The sequence below is a fragment of the Cygnus atratus genome, chromosome 1 (genome assembly GCF_013377495.2).
Source record: "Cygnus atratus isolate AKBS03 ecotype Queensland, Australia chromosome 1, CAtr_DNAZoo_HiC_assembly, whole genome shotgun sequence".
In the NCBI taxonomy this organism is placed as follows: Eukaryota; Metazoa; Chordata; class Aves; order Anseriformes; family Anatidae; genus Cygnus; species Cygnus atratus.
In genome coordinates this window covers 192,776,374-192,801,319 of record NC_066362.1, presented here as the reverse complement: position 1 = coordinate 192,801,319, position 24,946 = coordinate 192,776,374, and the positions used below count along the sequence as shown (strand labels likewise).

Genomic DNA, 24,946 nt, shown 5'->3' with positions numbered 1-24,946 from the left:
ATTAAATGCTATTGATTTTATTTTGAATAGTGCCACTCTGAAATGTTGCAACATTCTTTTGTTCTAACTTCTTTTTGATTTTCTCCAGAGATCAAAAATAGCAGTGTATGAAAAGATGTGGACCTACATGAAATCAGCAGAGCCGTCAGTGTTCACTAGGACTACTGCAGAGGGAGTAGCTCGTGTCCGCAAATCCAAGGGCAAGTTTGCCTTCCTGCTGGAGTCCACCATGAATGAATACATTGAGCAACGAAAGCCTTGTGACACCATGAAAGTGGGAGGAAATCTGGATTCGAAAGGCTATGGCGTAGCCACACCGAAGGGTTCTCCATTAAGGTGGGTGGAATAGTATAACAATATAAAATGTGTTGTTATAGTATTCCACCTTCCCTGATGTCCCTGATATAGCTCTTTTTGTTTTGTGTGTGAACATGGTATGTTATTTTTCTTTTCTTCCATTTCATATTTTGTTGATCAACAAAGGTAACAGTTTCTAATTGCAATATGGATTAAGCAGCTATAGTTGGCATATCTTTCAAGGCCATATAAAAACCAAACTGGTTGAACACTAGCTACTTGAAGTCAGCCTCAATAGAATTAACATCACCTATTCTATTTCATCAGCTTTTTTCACCAAATTCAACTCTTTATAGCAGTATTATGCATACATTATCCACATCGGTATCTGCCTACATTTTATGTTTTGTTTATTGATCCTGGCTGCTAATTTCTGAATAAGAAGTTGCTTGTAATATCTTTTTTTCAAATATCATCACTTAAAGGCAATTATTCCTTCATTAAAGCAGCTTCATTAAAGTACTTTTACTAAAGCACCTTCTTATTTAGAAAAAAAAAAAAGTTTGTGTTTCTAGCATTATGCATTTCAGTACTGCCTTCAAACGTAGCAGTATTTTTGTTTTCTTGGTACCAGACACAGTCAAGTAGGAGAGTTTTTGATTACCAGAGAGAACATCATTTGCTTTTCATTCAAATTTTGAGGGGAATAGAGGTATAGGCACTAGTCTGTGTTAAAATTGGCAATATTTACCATTGTGGTGTCTTCAAAGACAAACAGAATTGTCTTTTTCCTATGGTAGACTTGCCAATTTTATTCAAAACATAAGAACAACTCGAAAACTGGGGGGTTGTGGTCCGTGGTATCTTACAGCGATAGGGTGGATGTGAGCTGGGGAGAGGAAATGAGCATGGAGCAACCAGTACTCCACTGCACAGATTTCACCCATGTTCTCACAAATAAGGGTTGAAATGGGCTCTGATGAAATAGTCACAAGGGAGATGAGGTGCATTGAGGGGAGGAGCTGCAAGTGCAGATGGAGACAGTTCTGTGCAGGAAACAACCAGAGATACCTGTCTACGTCCATTACTGCAGAGAAAGCATCTTTGCCACTATGCAGATAACTAGATTCACTCTTAACTCACTGATTTAACCTGCACATGATACCACAAACCTCAGCAGCCTTAGCTGTCCTGCTGTGATGGGGATGGGAGTATCACCAGACTCATTTCCGTCTGCAACAGAAGAAGGTTTGTATGTGCAGGGCTAGAAAATCAAGTCAATTATTTTGGTGACTGAGTGAATTTTTGGTCCTTAACATCCAGTATCTCTCAGATTTAAAAACTGTCATATTCATGACTGAACAGAGCAGTAAGAGAATATACAGAGATGAGAGAGGGGAAATGTCAACAATAAAAATATTAATTGTAAAGAAAACCATCTCCTGAGCTCACTGGGTTCTTCAAGTAGAAGGCAGCAGATAATAGGAAAGCGTGATTATCATCTAGATATATTTTCAAAGCACACAGACACTTATTTTTTATTATATATTTCTAATATATTGCTATTTCCTTCTCAGTGCTTCAGACAACCTAGAAGTGGAAGGAAGCACTGCAGCTGAGTGGAGCTGCTTTTACTGCAGCTCAGATATTAAAGAAGTGCCCATTGCTGACACAGTCATGCTTTACTGGCCAAAGCCAGGCCAAACTTTTTAGGAATCATTTTAGCTGCTCACATATATATCCTAGCAGTGGGCTGCTTGCTCTAAGCATGCTTTGTGGTGCTCTTTATTCCCTCTCATTATTTTCTGCTGGGTATTTAACACCACCAATAACAGACAGCCTGTTATACTAAGCATTAGCAGCCAGTGGTTTTGTGTCACATTTAGGTTTATTTCAGGTTTGGTTAGCTGGCAAGATAAAAATACATAGGAATAATAGGTCCTAGACATCTAAACAAGAAGTTAGATTTAGAAGGAAGAGGGCCTAGTAAGACAGTTGAATAAGAATAAAATAAAGAAAATAAAAGCCATTATTGTAAGGATCAAGTATGAAATCCTGGTTCCATCCCAGCTGAAGACAAAGATCCCATATGTTTCAGTGAGGCCACAGTGTGGTCTAAGTTGGGGTCAGCAATTAACACGAGGCCAATGTGATTAACAGCATTTAGTTTTCACCTTCTACCTTCAAACATATTTCAAAAAGGGTGAATCTTACCCAACCTGAAAATCAGACCAAATCTTCTTTCAAGCTGTCTCGACTGGCTGTCAATATCCATGCCTTTCCCGAGCCTTTCTTTCACTTGTGCTAAGCTGCTTGTTCTCCTGCTGCACCCAATTCCCTCTCCAGCCCCAGCGACAAACCTCAAGCAACACGTCAGTGCTGCTCACCCATTAAAAAACATTAAGCAACAAACTTAATGTTCTGGACAAAAAGAAAGAATAAGCAACACCTCACGTTCCTACCACCTCATCCATGTATGTCAATAGACACTAGTGCTCAGTGAAGAAGGGACAAGCTTCCTACCCACGTGCTTTTGAAGGGAAAAGATTCAGCTGTAATTTTTAACTGCATGCTTCAGTATTTTCTGAACTCTTTGAAACTGTAGTGTGCTGGTTTTTCTATGTTGACTGCATCTCACATGGTGGTGTGACTGCTACTGGTCAGATGACTTATGTAACTGCTGCCTGCACAGATAATTGCAAATATTGAACATGCAGTTTGAAATTCATGAAGGGCAGACTAGCTAAGATCATTACATAAATTAGTCAAAAGACATAATTTGCTTTGGGAGTTGTAAATTTTATGTTTTATTTAATAATCATAATTTCCTATTTGAGTTATGCGTAAACTACAAGTTACTTGATGTAGTTCACAAATAATTGCAAGTAACATATAAATGTTAAACATTCACACTCTATTCTTGCGCTGTTCAGGACTAGGGGAAAATATCAATTTTTTTCAAATGAATTATTCATAGCAAATTATTTACTAAGCTCTTTGAATACCTATTTCACTTGAGGTATTCTGTTCTTAATCATCCTCCTACCTACAATGATTATAAATCAGGAGTTTCTTCACTGAAAATGCAGTAACACCTGCATAAAATTAATGTGAGTATATGGAGAATCAAACTGTATGTTTTCACAGATGTAGCACAGACCGAAAGTGGGGGAGACTTAGTCAGATTTTTTTCCTGTAGCACAGGACTGGTGATGGTACCCTGCCATCACATCACTGTTCCCATGTTCATTACAGAGCACACACCCATCACTTCGCTCATGCAGATGAAATCCACCTGTCAGAGTGATCCAGGGATGGGTCTCTCTGTTGCTCATGACCCTACACATGAGCACGATAGTGGATTTTACTTTGAAACTCTTCGTTATTGGGTTCCATGCCACACTCCTGCAGTGTTCAACCAGTAGCTATTGGCTAATTTGGTTTTTTCTCAGTGCTGGTGGAGTAGTAGGATTCATGCATATCACTGGATGGAAGAGAATGGGAAATGCCTGATGTGTGTTTCTTTTACGCCCGCTGGGCAGTACCACTCTACACATCAGGTGTGTCTCCTTCCTTCCCTCCTTTTCAGTGATATCCATTTCTAGATAATTTGATAAAAGACTAACATTTAAAAAGGAATGTGTGATTGAGGGCAAAGACTCTGGTCACAACAAAAATTGAGTTTCTCTCATAGCACTACACAGCTGTCCCTACTGTTTTCTCTTCCCACCACGGTAGGTATCTGTCCAAAACTACTGTGTAGTAATCAACGTGAAATAATGAGTTTTTTTCTTCAAAGGTGGTGTATTGAAAGGTGATTAAGAGAGTGCCACTTCTCTGCTTAGCAAGACCTGTCTTTGTAAATGTGGTGTCATTGGAAGACGGCCTCATGGCCACTGTGGACCACCCCTGGCTTGTCTGCCTTGCCACTTGCAGTAGTCTGTGTTTCTAGAGGGCAGTACCTGGAGATCTTGTACTATGCAAATCCTGCGCCTTGCATGCCTGTGCATTTCTGTTTTGGATATGTAGGCATCATAGACAAGCCTGAATAGTGATGAATACAAAAGTTCTTCACTCTTAAGAGGTAATGAAAAATGAATTAGGGGCAATATTGTCTTAAAGGTACACTACAAGCTTTTTCTACTTTTTTGTACCATGAAGCTGTTTGATGCAAAGATGACAGGTTAAGCTAAAACATCAGGAGTTGTCATTGTTGCCACGACTTTTTAACCGAGGGCATTGTGCTGGCCTGGCCTGCAGCCCACAGTGTGCAGTGTGAGTAAGTGTAAGCTGGTCGGGTTTTGAGTGTCTGGTAAGACACTTTGAGTCCTGCTAGGTGAGAGTGGCATAATTAAAAACTGTCGCGTGAATAAATGTGCTGATGTATTTTAGATATTGGTGGTGGTCCTTCACCAACCTGATGAAATCCAGAGTGGCATTAAGTTCCTGCTTTTGCAATTACAGGGAGTGATTATAGAAATGAATCTAGGATTCTATATTTCATTATTCAAGTCCTTATTCTTTTAATGTAGCAAAAGAATAATTCCACTTTGACTTTAGAAGGAATTGTTCATGTTCTAGCGAGGAAGGAGAAAAAGGCCACACAGCGATAGCTGATGACATGAGTTGACTCCTTACACCAGCTAAAGTGCCAGTTCTTCCTCCACTGAAGCAGGTGATGTAGATATAATTTTCTGTTTGTTCTAGCAACTGGTGTGAAGTGCAGAAGTGCAATGTGAGTAAAGCTGTGGACTTCGGTTTCTATCCCTCACAAGGAAGGAGCTCCCTGGAGAGAGCTTGGAGTGCAAAAGGCATCCTCAGGGTGCCCTGTCAATATATTATGCAGTTACCTATTTGATACAATTGTGCAGTACTTGAAAGAGCTTTAAGAGAAGGCTCTGTGGTGGAGGGACCTTTTTCTTGAAGAAGCCCATGAGTTTATGTGAATAAGGTAAAAAAGATCTGTTATGATGGGGGTATCTGTGGGCTTTACAACCTACTGTCTTGATCTCAGTGACTTTAGCTAGTCCTATTTTTTTCAGGTAAATCTCTAAAATTGCAGTTCTTAGTTTCCATGTGGTACTAAAGCTGACAGTGTCGTCCTTTGCTTTTCACGTATATATCCAGTCTGGTCCCTTGGTTAGAAATGTGTGTTTCAAGGAAAACTTTGGTAATGCATGCACATTAATATGAAATACTGATAGACCTTGCGTAGGATGGGATATTCCTTATTCTTTGTTTTGGACATTTTTCATTGACGTGAAACAATCTTAGGAAAATAAGAATAAATCTGATAGTATAATATCTTCTGACGGGAGTGTTAAACTTTTTATCAAATTCTGACCTTGATGTTTTCAGAGACTGGAGTATGAGGATCTTATTGTAGGAAGATTTCCCAGATCATCATTCACTGTCAAAACTGTTTATTGTTAATATGCTATGACGAGATAGAGCCCAGTTCTCTTTCACTAGAGTTTTTCAGAGGTCTTGTACTGTGGAATCCATGAATCTTGACAAAAAATAGAGTTTTCCCAGGTGTGGAGCTTCCGTGTGCAAGTTGTGTTGTAAGCAAATGCTTATTTTATGTCCACACTTTGATGCACCCTATATTGTTCAAAGGACTTCATAAATTTATTTTTAAACTAATATTAGTGATGGAGCTATTCTACCATGTGTCTTTCTACATATCTCTGTTCCTGTTCCTAGAAAGATACAGAAATAGGCAGAGGTAACGTACACTTGGGTCACTGATGTCAGGTCTGTGCCCTGCGTGCATTGGAATTGTTCTGGTGATTCAGAGAGGAAAACAGGTATTTCTTCTTCTGGCTAGCCATCCATCCAGCTGGCAACACTGGTGTCCAAGCACCTACCCAGGTCATACTGGAGACGTATGTCTGTTACAGTGACAAGAGATACAGAAGAAGCAAGTTCAATTCTTTTTCATTTGTTTCTCGTATTCTGCCAGAATGCCTAGTCTTGCCCGTAAGCAGCGCCATCATAATAGAGGCAATTGTTTCAGAAGAGCACTGAAGGAGCTAGAAACTGTTGTTGGTTTTGTTAGATGCAGAGAAGATATTGAGACAACTGGTGAACAATGGAGACTTGATGAAAAATTGTGTTAGTAACATGAAATAAATGAGTTTGACCTCTATTTTTGTAAAGCAAGGGGCACTGGAGAAAACGGGAATCCCTACATAGTTACAAGGCAAGCTGTTGGTATTTACAAGAACAGGATTTTACTCAGGTATTCAACTTACTGAGATTATATAAGGTTATTCATTTCTGTGATGCAAAATGATTTGAAGACTAGAATGTGTTCTGTAACATTTTATGCATATTGCAAACATTATCCCATTTTGACTGATGGTGTAGATCATACTGTATAACTTCACATAATATTCTTCCCTTTACTTTAGGCATAACAAGGCATGAAATAACACCCCACTACCCCACTACTACTGTGTCAGAGCTTATAGCATGTTTGTTTTTTTTCTCAAGTGGGTCAAATCCTTCAGAGATTACTAGGTTTTCTGTCAACTAAAAATAACATTTACTAGGTAAAAAGACAGAGAGTGGGCCACTGCTTAGCAAGGAATGTAAAAGTCAGGGGTCAAAAGAAGATCAGTGAATATAAAGTCTGGCAATGAATGTTAGCAAGTTGTTCCTTCAGCTGAGTCCAGAAGGCATACTTAGTTTCTATTACCTGGATCATCTCTGATTATATCTGTTTGAAGACAGAATGTCTGTTTTAAAGGTAAAAATAAAGGCCTTGAGAACAGAGATCAGAATACGAGTTTGCTCTGTTCCCTTGGGATGCTTCATGTATTAATTTTCTCATTTTTAATTAAGGTAAGGGTCTCCTCCATAAGGAAAGAGTCCAGTAAAAAAGAGGAAAAATTTATAAATGCACTAGACATTTGGCTAATGAGCTCCACTGCAGGATGTACAAGCAAACATATTTAAGCAAAATCTTCTATTTGGGAGATTTTTGTTCCATCTTGCATTTTTTACAAATAGAGACAAAGTAGAAAGGTAGAAACAATCTTGACTTAAGTCACCAAATTGCAAAGAAGAGCACTGTTATTGAGAGTTTCTGATATTTGTATCTCTAGAAGAAAATAGCTCTTTAGTGTCAATGATGCTGCCCTCACTGCACTTTCTCTGTCCTTGGGGAGGGGGTGGTGGGAGGAGGGAACAGGAGGGGAAAAAAAAAAAAATAGTATATATCTTTGAAGTACTTCAGAGAGACATCCCTGATCTACCTGGCTTCACAGAGCCTATTTCTGCATTGCCACTTTCATTGCCACTTTCAGGAAGTTTTCACCCTCAGACTTCAGGGGGGATTCATAACTGAACAAAGCTCTCTGGTCTGGAGCAGAGATCAAAGGTCACAGGAATTTGTTCTGTTGCCCTTTCTGTTTTCCCATACTGAGAATGGTGATACAAGGCAACTAACAGCAGGTGAAGCTCTTCCAAGAAACTCAGTTCCCAGTTTGGTGGCACAAAATCACATTATAGTACCTCTGCTCATGTCACCCTGTTCCTTATGCCAGGAAAGATCCCTGGGAGCTCAGTAAGACCAGTTATGAAACAAACTTTCTGAGCAGGACAGAGACAGCTGGAGATATTGCAGTGATGAGTGCAATGATGCAGGCTATGGAAACAGCAATGAAACTACTGCCTAGAAAAGTAATTTTTATCTAAACATTGCAATGGCAGTACGTATTCTTAAATTTGCAGTGGATCTTAGGACAAGAGGTTAAACTATCATTCCATCTTTTCTTCTTCAACATGAGCTTAACAGCACAATGAGGTCTTCTTTTTTTCCTTTGTTTTCCTTTTTTACAAGATATTTTTACAGGAGCTTTGTCCTTCTGATATTTAGTGATTCCTAAATGTGAATTTCTATGCTACCTTATAGAAGTATTGTTGGGGCCAGTCTGTGGTACTCAGGACCATAACATGTTTTATAGCAGGCTTATTTTCTACAATCAAAAAGAAATCAAGGCATTGAAAAAAAAAATATTTCTCCTTTTGTTTGTCTGCTCCAGGTTTATTTGAATGCAAACAGAATAGGATCTTCATGATATCAAATTTGACCAAATAAAATCTGTCAGGTTATTCACTTCTGTGTCAGGAAAAAAAGGGATATTATATATTTAAACATAATCAATGAACTTCCCTAAAACTGTGAGTGAAGACCAAAATCTCTCAAAAATACTGATACCATTACTGTATACATGTCTTACTGACTTTCTGGAAGTTTTCCAGGGCTTGATAAGAATTAATCCCCAGAGTATGCCAGTGGGATACAAAAGGGTTATCATTGTTTCCGATCTGCAGATGCTTGGAGGAAAAAAATCTATTTCTTGGCACCTCAGAAATAAATTTCTCCTGCCCTTTTCCCTGCCATTTCCTCCGTCCCTTGTAAAGTAGCTCAGCAGAGGGCCAGATGCAGCCTATTATATTTTAACAATGCAGCTCGTTATTATTTCTGTCTTTTCTTTTTATTACAACTCTCTGGCTGTTTAGGTGTCAATTCCCAGAAAACTGCCAGGCTTCAGAATATGTATTCATTAAGGGCACAAGCCAGGTATGCTTTGAAGTTGATGGTACAGTTCCCACCAAGTAAAAGGCCTATCCCACTAAGATAATAATTGTCCAGGTAAATTGTAGGTAGGCTAAAGCAAGGGAGCAGGGCACTGAATGGCATCTCAGCGGCTCGTAACAATAACTCTCTGTGGAACTGACATTTGAGAAACAAATAGTACCTTCAAAACCTTTTGCAATTAATCTGTGTGGTAGTTGCAAAACTGCCCACTTCCAATTGGCAGTAAGTACTAGATGGACTCCCAAGAGACACAAAATGACCATTTAGTCTTCTATATGCAGCCTTGGCTCTTGTGAGAAATCCAAAAGGAGGAAAAAAAAAAAAAAAAAAAGTTTATTTTCTTTTTCATGGAGTTTCTTTGAGCTGAGAACAGTATTTTAGACTGGCACACTGAGCAAAAGAGTAGGCAATATGGAGAGAGTGAATGTCACAAAAGGCAAGGTGAAAAGATGTTCCCAATGAAGAAAGTGCAGAACAAGATTCAGCTCTAAAATGCAGCTATATCCCCACATCAACAAGCTGTTCCCAAGGTGCTCAGGTTCCAGATAAAAATGACCATGTATGTATCTCACAAACCAACACAAGTTTAAAAGATTGCATGATAGAACAAATACTTATGGCTGATCAGTAGTCATTTCTCTGAACTGGTCTACCTTGTTTGTGGTAGGGAGTCAAAACTTGTGCTCTTCTTCTCAGTTAGCTGTCTCTAGATATCCTTTCTGCAAGTCTGTGTGTATTTTTATAGCTAGAAGCTTTACTTACATCTTCTGCCTTCATTCCTCTGCTAACCTTTTCAATTAAGTCACTCAGTAAGAGTTTAAATCACTGAAACGGGATTTAGATCCTGTTTAACTATATCTTAGCAAATCACACATGTTAAACAATGCCATGTGTTCTTTTGTTGAGTGGGACTGTCTTTTAACAGCTTTCAGCAGGATTGACAGTTTTCTGTAGTCAATATTTGAGTACAATTTTCCCTGCACTTCTTTAAAGCCAAAGGTCAACTGGATGAAAGGGGAGCTTTTTTTTTTTTTCCAAGCCTGACCTTACATAGAGACCTGTTTTATTGTTATACTTCAGTTATTTCTTTCCACTCTGAAAAGATACGTGAAAAGAATAATCTGCCTCCTGGACCCAGAGAAGACAGGGTTTCTTCTTCCTTCTTTCCTTCCTTCCTTCCTTCCTTCCTTCCTTCCTTCCTTCCTTCCTTCCTTCCTTCTTCATTCCTTTCTTCCTTCCTTCCTTCCTTCTTCATTCCTTTCTTTCTTCATTCCTTCCTTCCTTCCTTCTTTATTCCTTTCTTTCTTCATTCTTTTCTTCCTTCCTTCCTTCTTTTTTTTTTTTTCATGTAGCCAGGAATAGCATATGTGCAGGAAGATCCATCTCCCTTGCACCTTCCATTATGAGCAGCAGGGATGAGCAGGGGCTGCAGGTGAGAGCATCCCCAACGCCTGGCAGCCCATCTGTTACCTCCAGGATAGGCTTCCTGTGTACATAATTATACATTAGGCTCATTTTGATCTATTGCTTATATGGTTCAATCCAGTGAAGCCAAAATTTGCAACCATGTGTGCCTTAAGAGAGTGAGGCTCTCTTACATTTAGAGTGAGACTTTGGCTTCCTTGTTATGGATGCAGGCAACTGATTTTGCACACAGCAGTGTGGAAATTCTTTCAATAGCATTTTAGGCTGTGACGTGTGTGATTCAGATCAATTTTGGATCTTAAAATTGAGTCTACAGAAAAACTCATTGGATGTGGTTGGACTTCTGGAAGTTATTTCCTACATAATATCTCAGTTTTGTGTGGGTAAGTGAAAACACCCACATTTCAGGTGCCACAATGCAAATGCTACCAGGCAATTACCTAGGTTCTTACATTTTCAACAAAAATTTTGAATTCGTGCTGCATTTCCAAAAATGCGTTTTACTGGTTGCAGCACAAAGCAGTAAGAATGAGGATGTAGTTTGATGCTCATTTCTTTATTAGTTGTAATTAAAAATATTATTTCCTTCTGTGGATAAAGCTCAGGGACTAGCCTACATTCATATGCGCCATGCTAAGATCCACGTCCTCAGGTTTCAATCAGTGTATGTTATTATTTTAATTGTATTCTAACATCACCTGCTAATAAGGTTTGTTGTTGTTTATTGTGTTTGCTTTTTTTTTCTCCTTTAAATCTACATGAACACATGACAATTAGTTGTAGTTGTGCAGAGTTTAAATACTGTGAACGCAGGCTATGAAAGTGTAGTTGAAAGTGAACAGAAAGTCATCACGGTTTCTTGAGGACTTCAGAATTTTTCCTGCCACAGTTAAATAAACAGGCTGCTACTTTTGGCATCTCTTTTAGATGTGGGCAATTATCCAGGGTAGTTTCCAATTAGAGTGCTTTTAGTTCATCCAATTTGTAGACCACAAGAGAAGATATTATGGCATCAAATAAAAGAATTGCAAACATTCAGACCACATCTAGAATACCACATCCTTTTTTGGCTTCCTAATTCAAGAAAAACATCAATAAATTGAAGCAATTTCAGCAGAAGCTCATCAAGATGGTCAGGAGCTGGAGCACCTGCTCTGTGAGGAGAAGCTGGGGGAGCTGGGCTTGTTCAGCCTGGAGCAGAGATGACTTTGTGGAGGATCTGATGGCAGCCTCCAGAGCCTATGGGAAGGTCATTGAGGAGATGGAGCTGGGCTCTTCGCGGCAGTGTAGGTCAGGAAGATAAAAGACATTGGACATAAGCTGAAACAGAAGTGGATCAGAAGGAGAAATTTTTTTCCCCATGAGGACTGTCAGGCAGTGGCACTGTTTGCCCAGAGAGGTTTTGCACTGTCCATCCTCAGAGGTTTTCAGACCACAACTGGACAAAGCCCTGAGCAGCCTGGTCTGACCTCAGGGCTGAGCCTGCTGTGAGCAGGAGCAGAGACCTCCTGAGCTCTCTTCCAGCTTGTGCTATCCTGTGATCCTTTTGTGACATTACAGGTTGGACATCTCCAGCCATCACATTTAATCTCCTGGAACTCCAGGAGCATTCAGAAAGTGGCAGGAGCTTATGGAGGGGGTTGTGTAAGTTTCCTTCCTAGTAAAAGTCTTTCCCCAGCTTGTACAAAAGTTGCTCCTAACCACCAGCCTGCAGTTATGATTTCTGTGAATTAAAAGTCAGTCATTTGATCTCATCTAAATCCCAGCCCCATGCTGGAAATGCAAAATAGAGTAAGGGTATGTGAACTCAATGAGGTGGCAGTGCTGAGTATCTCTGCTTTCCCAGGGCACAGGGAGCCCTTAAGTTACTAAGTGACCCTACAGAACTGCTGAGTGGTTGAGAGCAAGCACATCTGTGGAAACCCTAACAGCAGGGTCAAAAAGTGGAAAAGTTTTTTTATTTGGGGAGTCAGAGAACTTGGGTTGGCTCTCTCTCACTTTTGGCAGGGTAAACAGAAAAATCAGGAAAACCTCATGGGTAAAGACTGAATTGAGAGCATGTGCACAGCCTATCTAGTCTATCTGTAGTAAGTAAGTGACTTTCACTGGGAGGCCAGAAGGCAAAATTCTGTAAATTCTTGCCTGAGAAGGCCCAAAGATTTCTGAGAGGCAGTGAAGTGACTGAGCAAGAGGCTGGAAGTCATGCCATACTGATGAGCATAATTATGATCCTGCCCCCATTTCCTGGGAGTCTTGGCAGAGGTCAGTTCACCTTCTGGCTTCAATTTTACCTCTGCAAATTGAGGGTAATGACAATTGCCCATCAGTCTTAGAAGAATAGTGAAGATTAATAGCATAGTGTTTACTGTGCTGTGAATATATAAAGTTCATTCCTACATGAGATGTTTGTATTCTTATCTCAAGTCCATGGAGGTGTGTGCTTCAGAATGAACCCCTCAGTAGGTTTATCCATGTCTTTGATCAAAGAGACTGTTTTAGAGGCAAAACAACAGACAAAAAGTAACTTCAGCTGATGGTTTATAAACAGTGCTCTATGAACACGTGTTGTTCTGTCTTCACTTTAGAAAGCAACGGGAGAAATCTCCATCACCAGTGTACCCTCTTTCCTCCTGCTTTTTTATTAAAAATACATGGCAAGTGGGCAAGTATTCAGGGTGACAACAATTGCAATAGCTGGATCTCCCTGTCCACTGTAGAGATCTGTCAGTAATTTGTGTGCTTTGTAGTCTCTATAGCCTGGCTGCTTATGTTTGAAATGTCACAAGTTTATTAGTGTTACCTGTGAGTGTGTTTAGTCTACCTGGTTATGAGTGCTGGTGCATTTGCATTTCCTGCTGTGTGCATGTCTGTACCAGTGGTGGCAACAGCTGGTTGCCAAAGGGATTGGATTGCCCTTGTGTAATAATTTCACCTGATCTTCAACTGATGTTCTGCTGGCTTCAGGGCATTTTAATTATCAGCAGACTGGCTATTGGGCCGACCATCTTCTCTGGTTGCTGGCACTGTTGATGCTTGTCTCTGCCTATCAGATCTTCCTCATTAACTTCTGCGATAATATTCAGACAGAAAGTCCTAGGAACTCTTCCAACTAATCCCCATTTTGGCTGCTGACCAAAAAAGGCTTTATATGACACAACTGTAATTGCTTCATTTGTATGGTATTGATCTGCCATTAGGCAAAACACAATCCAGCACTTCACTAAGGCTCAAGTTATGCAGTATTATTTATTGCTTGCATTGCAGTTGCAGGTAGAGTTCCCACCTGGGGAATGGACCCCTATGTTTCTCTCAGTCCCCACTTCTAATTAAAATTATGAACTTCAAAGTGCATTGTAATTAGACCAAAGCTTAAGAAACCATCTCTTAGCAGGGATCTTTCCATGTATTTCCTTCTTTGTAATCCTTCTTTCTGAAGAACATCAGAAAGAAGTCGCAAAGAAGCATGTAATGATACAGAAAATTCTCATGCCTCTTCTCAGTCTAATTTTAGATCTCATCACAGTGCCCCAGCCATGCAGATCTTATGAGTTAGTGGTCTGCTTCTGGCAACACCAAAAATCAGCCAATTCCTCAGTGTTACCAATGGCTTCTGACATAGTGGCCATGTCAGGTTAATACCTTTGTGGACACTGATGTCAATGAATGAATTCTCTCAGAAGCAAACTGCATTTTGCCTTATAGCTTTCCCACATCAGGTTACTGTCCTCACAAGGAAAAAAATACTGAACAAACAGACTGCTTGTATTACAGCATTTTCAGTACTGTACAGTATGCCGATGGTATTTGGCTTTGCTGTCACTTCATACTTCTTTCTTCTTGAGGTAGACTAGGATGGCTGAAAGTCCAACCAGATGGGCAAAAGATTGGTGTTCATTGGAAACAGAAACCTAAAATAGTTTGGTTTCTAAAATAAAAATAAATAAATTCAGCTGAATCTGGCTACTCTTCAAAAACCTGGGAACAGTAATAGTAATAAGTTGTGTTGTGTTTTGTTTTTTTGTTGTTTTTTTTTTTTTCAGTTGCAGCTTCTGAGAGGATGCCAGCAGGCTTTTTCTCTCAGTGTGGCTCTTGCCACAGATGCTTACATTTTCTGTCACCCTAAAAGTGGTTAAATGCAAGTCATTTTGTAGGAATCTTCTCCTGAGGACATCCCAGAAATGTTAGCTAGGACGGAGGACTTCTGTCACCGTTTATGGAGCATCTTAAGCTGACAGTGAGGTAGCTTGTGAAAAAGGTGTGCACAGATTCTCAGTCAAGCATCTTTACTTGTAGAAGTCACTCTATTCCTGTTGTGAAGAAAGCAAATAATGCCACATGCAGGTGCAATTCTCTATTTTTTGTTAATAGCAGTTCTATTTAAGAGAAAGCCTACATTAAGCTAGTAAATAATTCTAAAACCTAATAATTTTGTGTGACTTAGATAATGCCAGTCAATACTAGTGACACACCAATCACTAGTGTAAAGGATTTAAAGTGCCTTAATTTCATTATAGAGAAAACAATGATAAATAATTTAGCAGTAGGAATAGTAATTATTGCCTATCTAAACCAAGTTACTAAAGACAACCAAATTTTATTGGCCTAAGCATTCATAAAAATTAAATATTAACATTGCAAAGCCAACTGCCCTGGCTGTGTCCCCTCCCAGCTCCCTGTGCACCCCCAGGCACCTCGCTGGCAGGGTAGCACCAGGAGCTGAACAGCTCTTGGGTCTGAGTAAGTGGTGCTCTGCAACAGCTAAAACATTGGTGTGTTATCAACTTTATTTTCATCCTAAATTCAACACAAGGCACCATGTGACCCTCTACAAAGAAAATTAACTCTATCCTAGCCAAACCCATGACACTTGCGTATAATTTATCTTATTAATACAGTTGAAATTCTATATGCTGTCATTTAAACGATAGATACATGGAAAGGGAGACAGCATTCCACAAGTGAAAAAGGGCTCATTTAATCATCTTTTGCTTCTCCTAGATATTGTCCTACTGAAGTAAACAATATTATCTTAATTTGTTAGTTCTCAATCTACTAATTTCCTTTGTGGTTTGTTATTGAAAAGTCCTTGGTATTTGCTTGACAAAGGTTAATTTGCACATTATTTAATTGTAAAAACTCTCCTACATATCAAGGTAGACAGCAGATTACCTTTTCTTAATCTTAAACATCTCTAACATGTTAAAAGAATCAGTTGCTGTTATGAAGTCTTGCTGCTTATGAGGAAGGAAATGCAGCTACATGTCTTAAGGACTAGAATAACAGGACAAGGTCATGTAAAATTAAGAGTAGTTCCTCTTATCCATCCTGCCATTCTGTGTTCATAAGGAATGACATGCAGCCTGGCATGAGTAAAAAGTTGCAGAAGCCTGATTGTGAAATCCTTGCAAACATTTTCAGATTTGAAAGTATCCAAAAATGCCAGAGAAACTCAGTGTTGTATTTAGAAAGATCTTATTTTTTTTTATATTACCTACACTGCTACCCAGAGAACATATGATTATAAAGCATGTTGAGAAATGTGGCTAGTTAGGAATCAGAAAAACTAATTTTTGCAGTGAGTCCAACAGTTTATTTTACTCTTCATGGTTTGTACTGCGAGTTCTGCCTTTCTGGAGGTCACAGTACCATTTCTTCCGAGGACAGGTGATTCCTGTTCTTGGTCTTCCTGAGGATGAAAGCTGTGTAATGCTCAGTCCAAGGCACAGTGTTTCTGCTGCTGCTGGGACGTGGAATGGAGTGAAAAATTAGAAGCTGCTGAAACAGCTGCCACCCGCTTTGTGCTGGAAGGTTTTGATGTACCCAAACCTTCCTTTTTGTCAGGTGGCCAGAGCGTGCAATATTAATAGGCTGTAGAGCAGTCCACCAGTGGTATCTAACCTATTGAGGTGGATGTAAAGAAGGAACCATTTTCTAGGTTGTAAGGAGCTACGCCCTATTTCTATTCAATAAGTACCGAATTGCATCCAAAAGAGACACATTTTTCCTAGCCTCCTCCTGGATGAAAACAGTCAGTCTGGGTCATTCAGAAGCATAAACTTAGAATCTTTTACAAGTAGAGCTAAGATATGTAAAACACATTTAAATATGCTGGCCAGCATCAGTAGTAATGAATAATGTTTTTGAGCCTGCTGAAAACAAGCCATACATTAAAAAAAAAAAAAAAAAAAAAAAAAAAAAGATCATTTGTGCAGACAGTAAACTGCAGCATTCCTGGTAGGGCATGAGATGTGGTATAGCTCCATTGCTGTGGCCCCCACCACAAGCCAGTGCTCCCTGGCACTGCCCCACATCCTGTGCCCTGGCCACAAACCTTGCCAAAGCTACCATTTTCTCTCAGCTGCATGCCCCTAAATTTAGGAATTACTGGAGAGGCAGGAGAAACAGCATCCAAACCCTGCTGTGACAAGGCCGTGAGTGGAGAACTGCTTCATCTACGGTGTGAAAAGTCAAAAAGCTTTGTGCTGACCATGCCAGAGGTGAGTGTTACCCTGTCTGAAGGAGTTAGGTATATTTGGGGTTTGTATTTGAAAATGCTCATTTTAAACATTTCCCATTTTTAAATATTTTAAATGCTTTTAGCACTATAAAATGTATAAACAAAGTAAAGGGCTCGGGATTCCAAAATTTCAAAGGTGAGAGAGAGTTTCAAGCAGTCAGCAGTGGGCTAAACCCATTCTCAATGCAATTCCAACTTTGTGGAAACAGTTATACCAGTGCTAAGACACTTTTGAAAAATCCCACTCAAGTCTTTAAAACATATTTTCAGTTGCAGGTGTTGGGCTGCATGGCCTATTCGCATAATCCTGTTTATGCTGAAACCAGCAAGAAAAATTGCACTTTGAAAAGTGGCATTGTTCCACGAGAACAGGATTAGGTAGTTGTTAGCCAAAATTAAAATAGCTCAGAGTTGAGAGAAGCTAGTGTTTCTGCTTCTGCTAAAGACTGTCTGCCGAACCGATATGAGGAATTACCCCAGGGACAATTTTACGTGTTTTTTATTTACAGCAAAGCTTTGCATAAAACTGAGAAGCAAGCTGAGTTGCCTTCCCAGGTCAACTGCTGTTGTTTTTACCCAAGCAAAATACATATTTAATTGTTTGTGCCAAGAAGCGTTTGCATACTGTAATTGGAGTATCTTGCTGCAAAACAGCTTTCAATTTATATAAATATTTTAAACTACAATAATCAGACTTCTAGCTGGTGTAAATTGTCAGAACTTCTTTGAATTCAAAGTAGCTATAGCAATTTTTAACAGCAGTGGGTCTCCCATTAATTGGAACTCCTGCTGATCCTCAAGGTGTAAGAGTTTGGCTCATATTTGTTTACAAAGCTCAGTTCAAGTAACTGAGCTGCGTACGTAGGATATACATAGAACCTGTAAATGCTCAGTGCCCCTGGAAATTAACCATCTTATTTGGATGGCTAAATGAGGAGGGATGTGATTATTTTAATTAGCCACAGTCGGAAAGTAGTTGAACTTTGCTTTAAATTTCTCATCTCTAAACAAAGAATAACAATATATATGTACTCTTATTTATTCTTAATTTTTGTAAAATATTTGGAGATATTATTCCGTAAGAGGTGATTTCAATGCAATTTAACAGGGGATTTTTAAATAACATGTATAAGTGATAGCTTCTAAAAAAAAAAATGATGCAAGGGACACAACCTGCCCATGGGTTTTCTGCAAGAGTTAGCTTCCTACAGGCCACTCAGTTTTGCGAGATGGAATTGAAAAGACACCTTCTGTCCTGGTGGGTCCTCTGCTGGGCCTGGACACTCACCTGAGGTGGTGGGTCATGTCCTTTCTCTGAAAAGCATGTACATAGCAGTGGAAGATTTTAGCAGAAAATCCTGAGAGATCTACTGCAGTAGAGCTAATATCATCGTGAAAACTTACAACTTGAATACTAGTAGTTCTTTATTGAATATAAATGATGGGTGAGCTATCTGAGCAGGTTCCAAGGCCTCTATGTTGTTTGCGCTACTAGATACACATGAAAATATTTTGATATGTGTAGTGTTTTGTTTTTTCAATTAAATAGCATTAGAGCATGCAAACCTTCATAAATCCAGTACGAAAATTATTCCCATAAATTTCTGAATGTGCTTAAAAAAAAACATGATTTCAAAGTTGGCCCTTTGTATTTTAAATTTGGGTTGTTTTTCTTGTAAAAATGCTCTTGCAGTTAGCTCCCATTTTTAATATTTGCATTATTGATCGATCCTTCAAGCCTTCTGAGTATGGAATGATGTAAGCTTTGGCTACATCTTCCTCATTAACAGAGTGCTTGTTTCATTCCTAATTTATTAAATACATTCAGCCAGTGCCATGAAGCTTTACACTTAATTTCTCTTGATGAATTGTCAAACACCCTTAAACTGTGCTGCATTTGTGTAGTGTTACAATCTGCCATCAGCACTTTTTCAAAACACGGTTAAAATAAATAGCTCAGAAGACAGGCATGTTTTCATTTTTTTTTGCTTTGTAAGGTTGCATTTTAATTTCTTCCCATTTAAAATGGTTTGAACAGATAATACAAACAAGCCATACAAATGCGCCCGCTTGTGTTTCACTAAATAGGTCTAAGCCAGATCCTCAGCTGCATCCAGGAAGCACTCGATTGCGTGGCGAGGGGAGGCAGCTGTGGCCTCCACTTCCGGAGCCACCTGAGCTGGATGCAGATCAGATCATAAGGGAGTAACTGCAGCTCACATCACTGAAGTAAGGTCACTCGGCTTCACCAGCTGCTCTCTGCTGTGTCCCAAGGGGACCCTCCAGACCAAGCCACGAACATCGAGTGGCTTGGCTGTATCTGCAGGTAGCTGCAGGGAGAGCCACCCAAAGTGCAAAGGAGAGGATGATCGTTGTGTTGCTTGAGAGGCATCATCATCTGCTAATGTGTCTCTGGCTTTGATATGGTGGACTCAGGGAAAACTTGTTCTTTTGGTGAATTTCTCACCACTGCACCCATGGCTTCACTTCCCTTTGTGCAGCACCTTATTGGCCAGTCCCTCTTTCGAGCCAGTCACCACTAGGATATATTTTTATATATGTATAACAAACATATATGACAACCCAGTCAGGGATTTTACTGAAATAGAAAACAAAACCCTGTATTTTTCCAGTTAGTCCATACCTTGCTTCTCGTGCTCCTGTGGTGATTTACTTGTTTAAATTTCTGCTGTTGTTTGAGGTTTGCTGTACGTTTGAAGGATCTAAGGTTAAAGAGAGGTGGCATCCCTCTGCACGATGTCACTTCTTAGCAGCTGAATGATTTCTGAGGCTTTCCAATCCCTGTGAGAAGGATTTGAGAAAAGCCTTTTAGATGGTCAGGGTCTGTGCTTCTGCCTCAGTGAGCTGCAGCAGTGGCAACAGCAGTGGTGGGATGATACGACATGCAGCGCAGCTGCAGTTTAAACAGAGTTGTCTGTGTGTGTGTAGAGTCTCCTTAGTGATTCATGGCATTTTTACACTTCCTGCTTGTTAATTATTGTGAACAACATCCCCAGAAGAATTCAGTGACAGAGCGGCGCCGCCGTCAGTGAAGGCAAAGGCAGAATTTCTCCAGGAGTCGGCCCAGCATTCAGTGAAGTATTTTGGCATCTAAAGTGCCCATTACACAGGATTTATGAGTCTAAGTTCAGGAAAGAGATTCAGGAAAATGTCAAACCGGTTTAAATAGCTAAGACATTTAAGTTTCCCTGGCAAAACTCTACTGGTTGCTTAAAAAATGGCTATTAAATGCTCCCAGCAGAGATTCTGCCTTTGCTGTAATGAGTACCTGAGGACCTGTCTGTGACTTTAGGCCACTTAGTATTCAGAAATGGGTATTCTGTGACCTGGCTTCCTGGAGGAGATTTCCTTTGCTAAATGTGCTCGGGCCAAGGCTAACTCCTCCACATGGCCTTCACAGGTAGTGCTGACTGTGGTGTTTTCTAGCCATTGCAGAACAACTGTGCATCGGGGAATTTGGGGAGCAGCTGTGTTTGAGACTGTGGATACGTGTTCATGTCTAATCAGGCTGGGGAGAGCCTTTGCTATCTATTGCATGTGCTGGTGCTCTGAGCGTCAGACTGTTGAAAACGGGCCTGACCTTACCATGAAAGATGCTGTTCTTGTGTGTGTTTCTGGTTGCTTTAGATGCTCAGTCGCAGTGCTGAAATATGCACTTAAAACAGTGCATTGGGCATCATTTGGTGCTCCCTCCCATGCTGTTCCCCTGTGGCTGTCTCAGATTTTCAGCAGCACTCCTGGTTCGGGGAGTGTAGTGATAGGACAAGGAGTAGTGGTTTTAGACCATAGATTTTGATTAGATAAAGGAAAAAAATCCTGACTATGAGAGTGGTGAGGCACTGGAACAGGTTGCCCAGAGAAGCTGTGGATGCCCCATTCCTGGAAGGCCAGTTTGGATGGGGCTTTGAGCAACCTGGTCTGGCGGGAGGTGTCCCTGCCCATGGCAGGGGGGTTGGAACCAGATGGTCCCTTCCTTTAAGGTCCCTTCCAACCCAAGCTATTCTGTGATTTTGTATGATTCTGTGCTGCCTGTTGTGGTCCCCAGCCTGGGCATCTGTCTCATTCCCTTGTGGTTTAGGGGCCTTTGTGTGTATCAGCCCCTCTTGCATTTCAGCGTATAATTGCTAAATGCCATGGTGTTGTGTGCCATGGCATTTGGTCATTTGTTGAATGCCTGCCTCACTGCTTTGTACCGACTGAAGTCTAGTAGATGGGTTGTCTGTCAACTGTTATTGTGACCCAAACTCATTGGAAGGCAAAGCAAACCTCTCTTCCTTCTTTTCTGGGCTTTGGGCAAGCATGCTGCTGCCATTCTTTTGGGTGGTAGACCCGTTACCCCTATCTGGTGCTGTAGATGTTGTTTCGGAAAGGGCTGTGTAGGTGCAGTCATCTGTCTGTGTAGTTTTATCTTCTGCTGACTATGAAAGGCTTATCTGCAGGTGGCACAAATAGGCTCTTGGAGGAGGGGGGGGTGGAAAGTGACACTAGCATTTTGAACAGATTTAACTATTTATTGGGAGATAGAAAGTGATTTTAATTGAGTGAGAATGATTTAATTCTCATCAAGTTTTGCACACTGCAGAACTAGAGGCAGCGTACAAAGAGCTGTGATCCATACATTGGAATCACTGTCCATGCAGTCACATAATAGTGAAGTGAGGAATCATTGTAAAACAGAGCGCTGCAGTTTTGGCTGAATTGGTGTGATGACTGCATACAAGGACTCCCTTTTCTTCTGCGTAATAGAAAATGCAGGATTGTGCAATGACAGCAAGGATTAAGAGTCAAATATTAAAGCACTTGCCTACTTTCTACTGTTAAGCCCTTACTCTTGCAAAGCTTTCAATTCCTTTATTGAGGAACAAATTGTTCTTCAATGGGAGTTTTGCCTAAATGTGGAATCAAGGATTCAGTCTTATTCTTTCATGATGAAAGATCATCATTTAAAGAACAACATTTCTGCCACAGATTGCCAAGTTTCAAAATGTCTTCCTCTGTGGCAGAATGAAGCACTGTCTAGGCTGAGTATGAACAATCTAGCATGGCTGTAAATTCATACTGAGGTCTCTGGTACATAATTTTCAATGCAGTCACTGTTGCACCTATCAGGGTCTCAATTATGACATTTCTGTGTGAGATACAGCAGTGTTCTCTGTGTTTTGCTGACCAGAAGGAAATTGTTCCCACATGTTGAGGTGGACCTGGATAACAAAGCAACAGAGAAAGCGGTGTGAAACTAACCTGTTTTTACATGGCCTACTAGACATGATGAGGAAAATAATGTGTTACATTTATAAACAATACAGTTTAATTTCAGAGCAATGATTGCAGCTTAAATCCACATTTACTTCATCATCCTTTTTATTTCCATTTCTCTATTGTGCCGTGAAACTGTCTAATAACCCAGCTAAATAACCCTCTCATGAATGGGTTTCATTTATTTATTTATTATTCTAGGATTACTATCAACCAGCTGTAGCTTCTCTAAATGACCATGAAAAAAAAATCTTTAATAATCTTTAATGTTTTGAAGGATAAATTCAAACATTTGGAAGTAGAAAAGCTCTTCCCCTTCAAAATGAGCATTAAACATGAGAATTTATATTAATTGTCAAATAAATTTTCGTAGTAGTTTTTTATTCATCTTTGAACAGCCATATAAAAGGCCAAAGTAGACATTAATTTGAAAAGCTTGAAAAACTCTGAAGCCTAAAGGGATTTACAGTGCTGAGGGCAAAAAGTTGTAAGCTATCAGGCAACCCAAGGTATTATAATGATTGAATAAAAACTTTCAGAAGTTTTATGAAAGCAGAAGGACATTGTCTAATTCAATGAGCTTTAGTGTTCATACTTGAAAAACTACAGCTTAGAGGAAATAATATGAAGATGCTTTTACAGATAAATTGATTGATAGGGCTTCCAATCTGCTTTAAAACAGGACTGTGCTTAAGTGGCTCATTGAATGGAGCATTACTGATATTCCTTGAGATATACTTCATCCTTCACTGGAATGAACACTTCTGCCTGCATCTGTAGCACTGTCAAGGCAGTTGTTTATGTTATTGCTACCCAGCATGACAATTAGACACAGCAGCATTAAATTAGACCTTGGTTTGGTTCCTCTTGAAAGGAACAGGAGTTTTGACATTGACTCTGCAGAGAGCAGGCTCAAGCTATGCACTGAAGCCATTTTCTGAATAAGTAGTGTTGATCAGCATCAAAGAAACAGTGTTTCTAGGATAATTTTCATTTATGTCTCAGTCCCAAAGTCCTTACAAAGGTAAAATTTACATTTAGTATACTAGAAATATGTCTGCTAAGTGGCAGGGCTGGCCACGCCATTATCTTTCTGAGTGGGGCAAAGAGGCAAAAAGCAGTGTTTGAAACTAAAAGCTGAGTAGGAAAAATCTGTAGTAAATATGACTGGTTCAAAAGCAATTGCTTCCAAGAACAAAAGGGACAAATGAACAATTTCATTCCTATTTTGCAATTTCTCCTCTCCCTCTGGAGTGTGAACCATAATTAGAGCACTTATACAAAATCACATTTGTCAGACTGGCTGCTAAATTCCCCTTAAAGCTTTATCCACAAAGAGCAGTCTGTTATCACTCCCACTACAGCCTACAGTTCTTGTTTGCACTTTCAGGGACAGACAAGCAATTATTCTATCCGTATTGAAAATACCATGTAAATGTAACAACAGTGAAGCTAGGTGAGGCCAGTTCTACACAAAAGCTGTTTCCAGATTTCCTGAGCAAAGACCTGTCTTGGTTCCAGCAGGAGCTATATGAAAAGCTGTTACCAGATAGTGGAGGTATGTCCTAAAGCCAACACTAGTCCCACAAACAGGGCGAGTGTTGCAAGGAAGGCTCCATGAGCTGTGAAATACTGCTGTCTGTACTTGTCTGCCAAGAATATCTCTCTCTTAATGAATGAGAAAAAAACATCCATTCTAACACAAGAAGAGACCCTCATGGATGAGAGACCAGACTTCTCTAGAGAGGGCGAATTACGCCCTGGTAGCTTCTGGTGCCATAAGATCAGCTGGAGCCCTGTCACCAGAGGATCTCTCCTCCTCAACCCTTCTGCAAGAGCTCTTAAGGTACTGTATCCTCTCGTAATTGATGAGAGGAAGATGCCATTAACAGATACAGCTCTTGCCTGACTGACAGATCTTGACAGTATTAAACAGATTCAAAAAGAAGAACTCAATTTTTCTCAACTTCGTGTTGCCCCTGAAGAGTAGTAGTTAAGCTACTGCGACAGACACTTCTCTCCCAGCAGAGGCATAGGATGCCTCAAGGATTTGACTCCATTGCTCCACATACCTCTGCACATCCACAGGCAAGCCTGGGCAGACACCCACCAGAAGCAATGTACGTGTCTGGCAGGTATGGGTGCGCTAGGGACCTTTGAACATGGAAAAATGAATTGATGAATTTAATGAATTTAAAATTTATTTATTAATTATATAATTATTTATTTATAAATATTGATGTAGTTGTTTACCATTAGGATATATGACTGTTGAGGCTGTTAGTAATAACAACAGGAAGTCATACACTTAAACAAGTGCAAACCTTCCTCAGCAAGTGATGAAGGCTGCATAAGTGCCTTGACAAATTATTTGTCAACTGCTTTTAAAATGTCATACAGGGATGTTAGCTCCTATCATAAATCCAGGTGCCTTACTGGGTTTATATGGTGATCTCTAGTGTCTGCCCTCTGCTGTCCAATCTCAGTGCTCTGTGGATGCCTAAAGGAAAACCTCAGAGCACGGGCAGAAGCAGCCCCATCCCACAACCATCTGTGTCCCTTTCTTGCCTAAATTTCAGTGTGGTCCCAATAGCCTGGACTTCATATCATACAGAATTGGTGATTAGCCTTCATGGTGGTAAGGGTTCAAAACCTGGACAGACCCAAACTGGTGTTTCTCTCACCTGGAAGAAGAACACTAAACCCAATTTAGAGGACACCATGTGTCGTGGAGCCCCTTTCAGCCTGTTTTGCCTATGCCACTGTGCTGCAGGATTCATCTTCCACCCAGTGACTGTGCAATGTGTGTAAACCCTGCA

The 24,946-nt window shown here is 40.1% G+C and overlaps 1 protein-coding gene across 2 annotated transcripts in view; it reads left to right on the top strand.

Moving 5' to 3' along the window:
- The window catches only part of GRIA4 (glutamate ionotropic receptor AMPA type subunit 4), a 224,112-nt gene that overhangs the window by 182,353 nt on the left and 16,813 nt on the right, over positions 1-24,946 (top strand). For both annotated transcript variants that reach the window (XM_035542453.1, XM_035542454.1), the window contains exon 13: positions 89-336. In XM_035542453.1, the coding sequence (XP_035398346.1) occupies positions 89-336 (248 nt within the window). The remainder of the gene's footprint in view (positions 1-88; positions 337-24,946) is intronic.